Source organism: Quercus suber, unplaced genomic scaffold, assembly GCF_002906115.3.
Source record: "Quercus suber isolate HL8 unplaced genomic scaffold, Cork oak 2.0 scaffold_9, whole genome shotgun sequence".
Lineage (NCBI taxonomy): Eukaryota > Viridiplantae > Streptophyta > Magnoliopsida > Fagales > Fagaceae > Quercus > Quercus suber.
In genome coordinates, this window is record NW_027069475.1 from 1,002,389 (window position 1) to 1,014,300 (window position 11,912).

The following is an 11,912-nucleotide window of genomic DNA, read 5'->3' on the forward strand; positions in this document are numbered from 1 at the left end:
AGCCCAGCGCCCCAGCCCAGCCATGAGAATGCCCGCCAAGATGGCACCCACAAAAAACATAAAACAAATCCTATTGCAGAAAAAAAATAAAAAATAAAAAATAAAACGCAGGCTTAACCAAAAAATATATATATATATATCCTTGAAGGACCAGACGTTGTGAAACGTCCAACCCACCCCACAGAAAACTTAGGTCTTTAACAAATCTTAAGAAGAGTCTAGAGAAAGGCAGAAATCCAAGTACCTCAAAAGTCAAAAGTCAAAATCCATTCAACCATTCTTCAGTTCCGCAGAATCAAAACAACGTTACACGTTTTTCCTCGTACGTATTTCAAAAAAATATAAATAATTTTATTTAAACTCTTCTACCAAATGAGACTATAGAGATTTGAGGTTTTTTATTTGTTTTGACAACTTGTAATTGCATATATTGGGTTTTAGTTTTTTTATTTTATTTTATTTTTATTTTTTTTGAGAGTTTGTGGGTTTGCTACCATATTGGATTTGCTTTACCTTGTTTTTTTCTTTATATTGAGTTTGTAATCTGTTGTTTATGATTAATGTTAGACTTGTTCTGTTACAATTTTTTTTTTTTTTTAATTTTAACTCAAAAAATTTTTTTGGGGCTTGAAAGTAGAACAAATAAAGTAGAACAAATGAATGATCATGGGTGTAATTGTCAATGCCCTACTTCTTCTATGTATGTACTGGAAGTTGTTATCTATTGAAAAGGATGAGGAAGATGTAGCTGTAGAAGTTATTGCAGAGGATGAAGTGAATTCTCATCGTTTTTCACCTGCCACAATGTCACATTTTACATCCTTGAATTCTCAGGAATGGAACTCTAGATTGGAAGGTATGGCTGTGCAAAGCTCTCCTGGCATGAGTGTTCTCATGGGACGTGTTGAGAACCTTAGGAACCGATCAATTCCGAGTGAGAATGAAATCCAAGGGGTTCCTAGTGGCACATTGGAGTCTGTAAGAATTTCTATTGCATCAAAAGAGGCAGCAAATGATGTATCTTCTCAGGTAAATGAGGAAACAATCCCTTCAAAGAGAGTTGCATCATTGGATGGACTAAGAGATGTAGTTTCTGTACTGTCTTCAGAAGAAAAAGATGATTTGACCATGAGATGGAAAAAAATATTGTGGAAATCATGTGTTTACCTTCTTACTATAGGAATGTTGATTGCTTTGCTTCTGGGTCTAAATATGTCGTGGACTGCAATTACTGCTGCGCTTGCTCTTGTGGTTCTTGATTTCAGGGATGCTAGGCCAAGCCTTGAAAAGGTATAATCTGCAAGCGTGTTGCTTTCTACCTTTAAATTATTTTTTCCCTATCAAAAATTGTAAATCATAACATGTTGGTGATTATGACCATTGATTGCTTGTTGGAGAGTTTACTATATGTCAAGTTTATTTCTCTTCTTTGCCAGGTCTCCTATTCTCTGTTAGTTTTCTTTTGTGGAATGTTTATCACAGTTAAAGGCTTTAACACAACTGGAATCCCACGTACTCTGTGGGACTTTATGGAGCCCTATTCAAAAATCGATCATGTTAGTGGGATAGCAATTCTCGCCATTGTCATACTTGTCATGTCAAATTTGGCTTCAAATGTACCAACAGGTATGTTGATGGATTTCTTCCACATATATATATATATATATATTTTTTTTTCTATTATCTGTTTCATAATTTTTTTTTTTTTTTGGGATATGTCAGATGAAATTAGCTTTTTGGACTAGCGCTTGTTTGTAACTCCGTTTTAAACAACTTTTTTCCTTATTGAATAAAACGAGTTTGCCAAGCTTTCTTGTTAGCAATTTCAAGCTGTACAGAGACTAATTCAACATTGGGATGCATATAAGTTTGTTGCACTGTCTTTAGATTTCTGGGGAATATGTGAGTGTATAGTTTGGACTTTGCATACAGATTATCTCTTCGGGATATCATAGTATTTCCAGTTTTAATTTTTTAATTGCATATTTCTGGTTTTCACTTCTTGTCAAGATCCTTTCTCTACTTGAGACAAACTGACATTAACCTTTCTCAAGATTCTTCCCAATTTCACTTCTAAAAAAAAAAAAATACTCGAGACAACTGACATTAACCTTTCTCATGCATGTTCAAGTCTTACTCAAGCTGATAGTACACCATTTTACTGAACAGGTCTTTCAGTCTAAGAAGTGTCCTTCACTTCACTTTGTACACAAACTGGCACCCTTCTGGGTCATTTCTCAAAGTCTCGGATAATTGCAATGACAACAGCATTTCTCACCAAGTTGTTGTTTTCAATTGACATTTTGAAAAACCATAAACAATTTTTGGATATGCTTACCCCCTCAGAATTCTGCCATAGCATTCTATTAAACAACAAACATTCTGCAGTTTGTGCTAAAAGGAAAATTTCCTTTCAGTAACAAAGGGATTTTTTTTACCAGTAATGATAACTGTGAGTTGACAAGGCTCTCAGTTATCCATGGCCCTATGTACATAATATAGGGAACAAGGGATGCTCTTGCACTGAATCTGTGAGATTGTTTTCCATAAATGAGCTGGTAGCCTGGTACTGTGGTTTAATCTTTCTTTCTGCATCTCTGATTAAGAATTGTTTTTCTTTCATGTACAACAACAAGAACAACAAACAAAGCCTTAGTCCCAAAATTTTGGGGTCACCTATGGATCCTTAATAGACTAGTTAGGTTTTTCTTTCATATAAAAAAGTATCTAATGATTTTGGTGATACATCTCTAAGTTGATGCTGTATTCCATTTGTTATGAAACAGTCTTGAGGTTCATGTTAATGTTCATTTCTTTCATATCGTTTTTTCCCCCAGTATTTTGTTGATTTATGATAAATTGTTTGTCTGCTGTAAGCCATTATTCAGCAACATAAAGGCCATTTTTAAAACTATTTACACGAGAGTTCCTATAGCTCATGTTAATATTGTGTAGTTCTCTTGCTTGGAGCACGAGTGGCAGCATCGGCAGCTGCAGTTTCTGCAGCTGATGAGAAGAAGGCATGGCTAATCTTAGCTTGGGTCAGCACAGTAGCTGGGAACCTCTCATTATTGGGATCAGCTGCCAACATAATCGTGTGTGAGCAGGCTCGCCGAGCTCCCAAACTTGGGTACACTTTATCCTTTTGGAGCCATCTCAAATTTGGAGTCCCCTCAACTCTTATAGTCACTGCAATTGGTTTGACACTTATAAGATGATGTTGATGCTCTTACGCATGACACACAATGTTTTTATGTAATAAATTTGGTAGAGGAAGATTGTTTCAACATTTGAGCAGTTCAAGGCTGACAAATGTTGTTTTTCTCTTAATCTCTATTTAATCATAACGTTTTTCAGTAGTTGCTAAGTGATTATTTCAGATAGACATCCTCAGAACAATGGGGTGAACTGAGCATCACTTGCTTGTTTATACTATTAGTTTGACCAGCTCAGTGCTTGTTCAATTTTTTATTGCAAAAGAATTCTACTTTCTTTGTTCTCTCTCTCTTCTTTTTTTTTCAGTCTACCAAAATAAGGATGTCCATCTCATAAATAGACATAAGTTTGTCGGAAATGGAAACGAAATAAAAATATCAAACGGGTCAGAGTTTAGAAAGAAGAAGTCTTTCTGAATTCAAACTACTATAATTATATATTCAAATCCCAGTTCGATCTAGTAATACTAATTCCGGCCTTAGTCACTTATATTTTGAGAAATCCAAACAAATTATAGTTTGTTTATTTTATAGTACTTAATTATATGAGGTCAATTTGAAATGTTCATTGTTGTAAGATAACATTTAACCATATTCAAGAACTAATTGCCTAGAGTCCTATAGTTCATAGCTTAACTAGTACTTCTTAATGTTTCTAATGAATGTATCCAGTGTTTTAAATCTCACTTTCCCAACTATCAAATTATAAAAAATAAATTTAAAATTGATAAACACAGTTAACATTAGTCATTCAATTTGTTTAAAACTTTAGTATACCAACAATGTGTGTACAATTACATTATGTAGTGGCTGACGTGCTCCACGGGATCCGTTTTCCCGCCGTACGAATTGAACGGCGGTCGTGTAAATCTTTCCGGCATTGGTGCTCGCTCAATGTTCGCTGAAAATGGGGACCGAGCCGCCCTGCGCAACGCACGGCTCATCGCATCCATGGCCGCATTCCTCGGTCGTCCCTCTGGAGAGCCCGAGCCCCGATTCCCGTACTCCCGTGACCGAGAGCGATGTCGTCTTCGGCGAGATTCCGCTGAATAGGAGCGGTCTCGTCGGCGACGGGACTCCCTCGAGTGTGAACGCTCCCTGCGGCAGTGGGATCCTGATTGATTCGACCCCATCCCGCGTCTCTCTTCATCGGCATCAGGCCTTCCCCCTTGGTCGTCTTGACTTATTCGGCGACGTTCATTCCTCGCTTCCAACTCCAGTTCTTGTACTAACCTCCGCAGCCGCTCGAGCTCCTCATCCCTGGCGTCGGGCTGTCCGTGCCGGGAAGCATGGGATGCCGTTCTCCCCGTTTGATAGGACCCTTCTCCAAGACCGGATCGCTCTTCTAGTTGCTCGTAAGCCGGATCCTCGCGTCTCTTCTGCCTCCGTTCCCGCCAGGTGGATCCCCGGGAAGACCCTGCCGAGCCGCTCTCTGCGTTACCTCCAGACATTTTCCGGTAAACAAGTCTCAGCGGAACTACTGCTTAGTAGGACTCCCCACAGACGGCGCCAATTGTGTGCGCCCAATACCAAAGCCCGTTGGGCTGGGCCTCACTTGGGCTCACAACTTATTTGTATGGTGGGCTTGGATTTCCTACTCTGGGTCGTTCTTCTCGCTAAGCCTTAACGTCCTCTCAGTTCTTTCCTCGTGGGTCTGGGTCACCCTCTCTCTCTGCTCACTCTCTGCATACACTCCTCTCACCGTCCATTCTCTAACCCCTCTCTTCTCAAAACTTCCTGTATTTATAGTCCATAGTTTAGTGGAGAGGTCATAATTACTTGTCAACGAGTGCAACCGGCGGTCCACTATTATCGATCGTAAGTGGGTGGTCAGGTAGGAGTGGGAAACTGTGAGGGTGGCGTTGGAACTTGGTTCCCACCTCTACGATAGTTCTCGGCAGCAGTGGCTCTCCGAGGTACGGCCGGGTGGGTACAGCGAGGGGCTTCCCGAGAGTCAAACACCTCACTGCCTGGGAAGGTTTTGCCAAGAAACGATGAAGAGGCAAGGCTCGGGCTTGAAGTACGCGTGGTCCGGGGTGGGCTGCCGGGCATAAGGGGATTGGCCTCATGGGCCATATACCCAGGCCAGGGTCCAAGGCCCAATATGGGGCACGACGCAGGGGCCATACATAAACCTTTCTAGGGTTTTCTTTTGAATAACCACCTTAGAATTTTGTGGGTAATGAGGATATATAAAGTATGGGTGAAGGATATAAGAGTCACACTTAAAATCATACAGGCAAAGAATTTCGCAGGTCACTCGCGACTTGGCCAAGCCACGAAATGACTCGCGAAATACAGCCTGACAAAAGACTGTTCAATTTCCAACATGTACTTCTCACATGACTTTTCACCGGTTGTCCACTTGCGAATCAGTCATGAGCAAGTCGCGAGATCAACTGTCTTGAGCAATTTTCACCAACTTAGTACTAAACCTATTACAAATAAATCTCACAAAATACAAGGAAATAAATTAATGCAATTACAACACTTTTTATCATGAAATAAAACCAATATAAATATGATGTGAACAACCATAACTTAACAATATCAATTACTGGCTTTTACTAGTATTAAATTCTAATATGAATTAATTCCTAAAACTCTTCTAATATTCAACTTATCGTTGGACTTATAATATTCAGTCTCATTCTACAGCTAGACACTCACTGTTTTATTTTCCTCTCATGGCTGGACTTGTATCACTTTTACTAATATCATAAAACTAGACTGATCAAATGTTATGGTCGTTCGATTCATGATAAGTTACAGTTCCTTGACCTTCTAATTTATAATTACTCGACTCCTGAATGTGGGTGACTTCACTATTGTTTTTAACTAGCGGCTGGCACGTGGCCACGCACAACAACAACAAAAAGGCCCCAACAATATCAAATTATTATCTTATGAACTTGTTTGTAAACTCAATTTAAGTCTTATATCAAGGTTTAAGTAGGTTTTTATTCCCTATCAAAAAAGAAAAAAGAAAAAAAAGTAGGTTTTTATTCCACCTGCCACCCGACCCGACAACTTTGGGTTTAAACAACAAGAACTCGTTCTTTTATCGTTATTGCTCGAGTATTTGATCAACAAGTTTCCTCAGATGATTGGTTAGAACCAATTGGTTTCACAAGTGTGTTGCATTGAAACCAAGGAGCAAGTGGATGACTTTAAAAGAGTGGGACAAAGGGTTTTCTTCTCTATTAAGTAATAAATCGTGAACTCCCATGACTAGCTAGATGTAGATATATCAGCAAATACTAGCTTTCCCCATGAGCCAAATCTTGGCCTCACAAATGCTAGAATGCCCTCCACAACGACATTGTTTAGTTGATTGAGGCAACTGCCTGGAGGAATGCAATACATGACAAACAAATTTTTTTAACATTTTCAACGACTTGCTAAATTGTCAAGTTTTGATTGAAACATCATTATTATTTTTTTAAATAAGCCCACTGTTAACACAACTTTTATCATTCATCGCTCACAACAGATTAAATTAATATGTGGGTTTCAGTTAACTCAATTGATAAAGTTTTTAATAGTCGAATAAGAAATCTGAAGTTCAATCCCCGCCTACGCCAAAAATCAATTAGTGTTTTGGTCTGATGATAAAGTGCTATTATCAAAAGCAAACATCATAGATTAAAATACCCACAGAACAATCAGGTATTCAAAAAAAGTACTATGGGTCTGTTTGGATAGCACTTATTGTTGCTGAAAACACTATAGGAAAATAATTTTTTAAATATATGAATAGTACCGTGGGACCCACTTTTAATATTTTTAATGTATGAACAGTGCATGAACAGTGCGTGAACAGTACACGCACAGTACATGTACAGTGTTTTTTTCTCACAAAAGTCAACAAATCCGGCTGAAAAAAAAAAAAAAAAAAAAAAAAAAAAAAAAAAAAAAAAAAAAAAATTCTACAATAACCCTTTGGTGAACAATAAATTTTTTATTATTTTCAGTTTTTAGTTTTGAACTAAATAAGCGGTATCCAAACTCACCATTAGAGGATTGAAATGAACGAAAATAAAGTTAGAGGACTAAAATGAAATCTGAAGAAAGTTAGAGGGTCAGTTTTGCATTTTAGCCAAACTTTTTTGTTGTTGTTATTGACTTCTTGTTGTTGTCAAAGTAGATGTTCATAGCCTACGTTTGGATAGCACGGTTAGTTACTCAAAGTTGTGTTGCGTTTTCTGTTTTTTTTTTGTTTTTTTTTTTTTTTTTTTTTTTTTCAGCCGGATTTGTTGACTTTTGTGAGAAAAAAACACTGTACATGTACTGTGCGTGTACTGTTCACGCACTGTTCATGCACTGTTCATACATTAAAAATATTAAAAGTGGGTCCCACGGTACTATTCATATATTTAAAAAATTATTTTCCTATAGTGTTTTCAGCAACAATAAGTGCTATCCAAACAGACCCATAGTACTTTTTTTGAATACCTGATTGTTCTGTGGGTATTTTAATCTATGATGTTTGCTTTTGATAATAGCACTTTATCATCAGACCAAAACACTAATTGATTTTTGGCGTAGGCGGGGATTGAACTTCAGATTTCTTATTCGACTATTAAAAACTTTATCAATTGAGTTAACTGAAACCCACATATTAATTTAATCTGTTGTGAGCGATGAATGATAAAAGTTGTGTTAACAGTGGGCTTATTTAAAAAAATAATAATGATGTTTCAATCAAAACTTGACAATTTAGCAAGTCGTTGAAAATGTTAAAAAAATTTGTTTGTCATGTATTGCATTCCTCCAGGCAGTTGCCTCAATCAACTAAACAATGTCGTTGTGGAGGGCATTCTAGCATTTGTGAGGCCAAGATTTGGCTCATGGGGAAAGCTAGTATTTGCTGATATATCTACATCTAGCTAGTCATGGGAGTTCACGATTTATTACTTAATAGAGAAGAAAACCCTTTGTCCCACTCTTTTAAAGTCATCCACTTGCTCCTTGGTTTCAATGCAACACACTTGTGAAACCAATTGGTTCTAACCAATCATCTGAGGAAACTTGTTGATCAAATACTCGAGCAATAACGATAAAAGAACGAGTTCTTGTTGTTTAAACCCAAAGTTGTCGGGTCGGGTGGCAGGTGGAATAAAAACCTACTTTTTTTTCTTTTTCTTTTTTGATAGGGAATAAAAACCTACTTAAACCTTGATATAAGACTTAAATTGAGTTTACAAACAAGTTCATAAGATAATAATTTGATATTGTTGGGGCCTTTTTGTTGTTGTTGTGCGTGGCCACGTGCCAGCCGCTAGTTAAAAACAATAGTGAAGTCACCCACATTCAGGAGTCGAGTAATTATAAATTAGAAGGTCAAGGAACTGTAACTTATCATGAATCGAACGACCATAACATTTGATCAGTCTAGTTTTATGATATTAGTAAAAGTGATACAAGTCCAGCCATGAGAGGAAAATAAAACAGTGAGTGTCTAGCTGTAGAATGAGACTGAATATTATAAGTCCAACGATAAGTTGAATATTAGAAGAGTTTTAGGAATTAATTCATATTAGAATTTAATACTAGTAAAAGCCAGTAATTGATATTGTTAAGTTATGGTTGTTCACATCATATTTATATTGGTTTTATTTCATGATAAAAAGTGTTGTAATTGCATTAATTTATTTCCTTGTATTTTGTGAGATTTATTTGTAATAGGTTTAGTACTAAGTTGGTGAAAATTGCTCAAGACAGTTGATCTCGCGACTTGCTCATGACTGATTCGCAAGTGGACAACCGGTGAAAAGTCATGTGAGAAGTACATGTTGGAAATTGAACAGTCTTTTGTCAGGCTGTATTTCGCGAGTCATTTCGTGGCTTGGCCAAGTCGCGAGTGACCTGCGAAATTCTTTGCCTGTATGATTTTAAGTGTGACTCTTATATCCTTCACCCATACTTTATATATCCTCATTACCCACAAAATTCTAAGGTGGTTATTCAAAAGAAAACCCTAGAAAGTTTATGTATGCCCCTGCGTCGTGCCCCATATTGGGCCTTGGACCCTGGCCTGGGTATATGGCCCATGAGGCCAATCCCCTTATGCCCGGCAGCCCACCCCGGACCACGCGTACTTCAAGCCCGAGCCTTGCCTCTTCATCGTTTCTTGGCAAAACCTTCCCAGGCAGTGAGGTGTTTGACTCTCGGAAGCCCCTCGCTGTACCCACCCGGCCGTACCTCGGAGAGCCACTGCTGCCGAGAACTATCGTAGAGGTGGGAACAAGTTCCAACGCCACCCTCACAGTTTCCCACTCCTACCTGACCACCCACTTACGATCGATAATAAGTGGACCGCCGGTTGCACTCGTTGACCATATGCATATTTTTACTGTTCATGGAAAAAAAAAAAAAAAAAAAAAAGGTCTGAAATACATTTTGCGTCCAAACGTGGACGCAATAATCGGTACCCAAATGGTACCTAAGTTTCAAATTTATTCAATTAAGACATTTCCGTTAACTTTTGTTAAAAAATTTTGAAAAAAAAATTGGAAAATATTTTTCAATCATTAATTGAATTTTTTTAATTTAAAAAATTTGAAGAAATATTTATAAAATTGAAAAATTAACCACGGCATATAACAAAAGTTGATAAAAAAGCTTTAATTGAATAAATTTGAAAGTTAGAGGACTGAAATGAAATTTGAAGAAATTTAAATGGTCAATTTTGCATTTTATCCAAAAAATTTCTAAGGAAATCTCGTGATACTTGGCCTAGCTAGTTTCTAAACAGAGGCCAAAAAATGAAAAAGAAAACCATTTATCTCACTCTATGCATAGCAAGTAAATGACCAACGCTTTCTCAAACAAAATCAGAGTAATGTAGTCACATTCTGTCCTTGTGTGTATTTGGAAGAGTTATTTTTATTTGTGAATTTTGCTTTAAAAAAAAATAAGTAAAAAGAATAAAATTTAAAAGAAATTATCCATAAGAAATTTATATGCTTGGAGGCTTTAAAGAGAAACGTTGCACCTCAGGATGAAAATAGGGGAAGATAAGAAAAAGGGGAATTAATTCAAGAAGATGATGTTTCATGTACAATTGGAATCTATACAACTGTTACAACCACAAGTCACAAGTTACATAACAGTTTTTCCCATTCCAAAGTAAAGTATATTTCTCCCAAAAACCACAAAGATTAACCATGTATTTTCTTTCATACGTTAGAATCATTATAATAATTAGCACATTAATTTTGGCATCAATATGCTTTTCTGTTCACCAGGTAGAATTAGGAAAAAAAATTTATTTAAAAAATAAAATAAAATAAGAATCAGTCAGGGTTCTTACAAGCACAGATCAACAGAGAAAATCCAACCTTTTCTTGTTCCTTGTGTTCCAAATCCTTCTCCTCCAACCACAGCCTACTATCCAAACCACTCCTAGTTCTAAACAAGAAAACTGCACACCCAGATGTTGGACTTGGATTAAAGAACCAGTCATGAACGTCCCACATCATATCCACCAGCAATCCATCCAAAAAAAGTGCTTGGTTCCCTCTGAAATTCCACCTTAATCTGTTCACTTGGAAAATCCTCTTATTGTCAATGCAAACAGATAGTATGGGACTCTTTGACCCTTCTTCTCTAACACACTTTATCAATATGTCATGAGTAGTTCCTGTGTCACAGAACTGTGCCTTGGTTGAATATATAGCAGTACCAGAAAATTGCTCACTCCTTGAAACCAAAGAGGATTTTGCATGTGGCGTTTCTTCCTTTTTGTGTTTCTTGATCAAGTCCAATTCTTGATCATTGTCTCCTAGCCTTAGACCAAGTTCTGAGTCAACCAAAACCATGACATAAAACCCGCTGATCGGCTCTGGCCCCACAACAAAACTAGCTTTTGAAATATCCCAGTAAACTTCTATCTTTGAATTGCAAGATTGGAAAGTTTTAGACCCTTTTTTGCTATGCAATCTCTGAGAATCTGAACTCAATTTGGAGGGTGAGGAAGTGTTGTTGTCACCGATGTTAATGATAAAGCCTTGCCCCACAAGTTTGTTGCACCAGGTGAGAGTGATCAAGACCTGCTTTTGGGTTGAGAGCTTGGCTTTGTATATACATGTGACTGAGTTTGGGATTGAAGGGATCAATTTAGGAGAGCCAAAAGGCCGGTTAGAAGGGCCTGAACAATATGAATCAGACACCTTAATAGCATGTTCATTGTAACAGGATGCTATGCTCCTCATTGTGGATAAAAATCACAGGAAGGAAATGAAAAGAAAGATGAAAATTGAAAGCTAGTGACTTTGATATGAGAGAGAGAAAGAGATGGGTCACTCTTCCTTGCCTGGACTAGAAGAAAAAGAAAGAGATTGAAGGTGACAAAAGATGGGATGCTTCGCCCTGTGTTTTTTTCCATGTGTAGATACACTTTCTATTCCCCATTTAATTGTAAGAGTAAAAATCTGTATAGGCTAATTAAGGAAGAAAAAGAAGCCCATGTTCCAAGCCAGCGCATCTACATTGAATGCTATTCCCTTAACCTCAACATTTTTTTTTTTTTTTATGAAATTCGAAAGAGATGACCAAATCTCCTTTGTTTAGCTTCTTGTGTCAGCTAATGCAATATAAATTACCTACATAAACTACAGTTTGACCTCAACTGATATTAGCAATATAAAAATGTGCTTTGGTTGGGAATTCCTTAATCCCCACATTTTTTTTTTC

General features: G+C 37.3%; 2 protein-coding genes across 2 annotated transcripts; one reads left to right on the forward strand and one right to left on the reverse strand.

Annotated features, from left to right (window-relative positions):
• The first annotated feature begins 642 nt into the window (after window positions 1-642).
• On the forward strand, window positions 643-3,497 carry LOC112029835 (silicon efflux transporter LSI3). The gene is made up of 3 exons (XM_065776640.1): window positions 643-1,290; window positions 1,437-1,626; window positions 2,956-3,497. Exons 1-3 carry the CDS (start codon window positions 661-663, stop codon window positions 3,216-3,218), a joined length of 1,083 nt encoding a protein of 360 aa, XP_065632712.1. The 5' UTR covers window positions 643-660; the 3' UTR covers window positions 3,219-3,497.
• Window positions 3,498-10,513: 7,016 nt separating this feature from the next.
• On the reverse strand, window positions 10,514-11,431 carry LOC111994231 (uncharacterized). The gene has a single exon (XM_024026106.2). The coding sequence runs from the start codon at window positions 11,429-11,431 to the stop codon at window positions 10,514-10,516; it is 918 nt and encodes a 305-aa protein (XP_023881874.1).
• Between the last annotated feature and the right edge of the window lie 481 nt (window positions 11,432-11,912).

What these genes read in the sequence shown, in the direction of transcription:
- LOC112029835 (XM_065776640.1), top strand. Translation starts at nt 661, where the DNA reads ATGATCATGGGTGTAATTGTCAATGCCCTACTTCTTCTATGTATGTAC. An exon ending in CTAGGCCAAGCCTTGAAAAG is followed by an intron (nt 1,291 to 1,436) that starts GTATAATCTGCA and finishes CTTCTTTGCCAG; the next exon opens with GTCTCCTATTCTCTGTTAGT. An exon ending in GGCTTCAAATGTACCAACAG is followed by an intron (nt 1,627 to 2,955) that starts GTATGTTGATGG and finishes AATATTGTGTAG; the next exon opens with TTCTCTTGCTTGGAGCACGA.
- LOC111994231 (XM_024026106.2), bottom strand. Translation starts at nt 11,431, where the DNA reads ATGAGGAGCATAGCATCCTGTTACAATGAACATGCTATTAAGGTGTCT.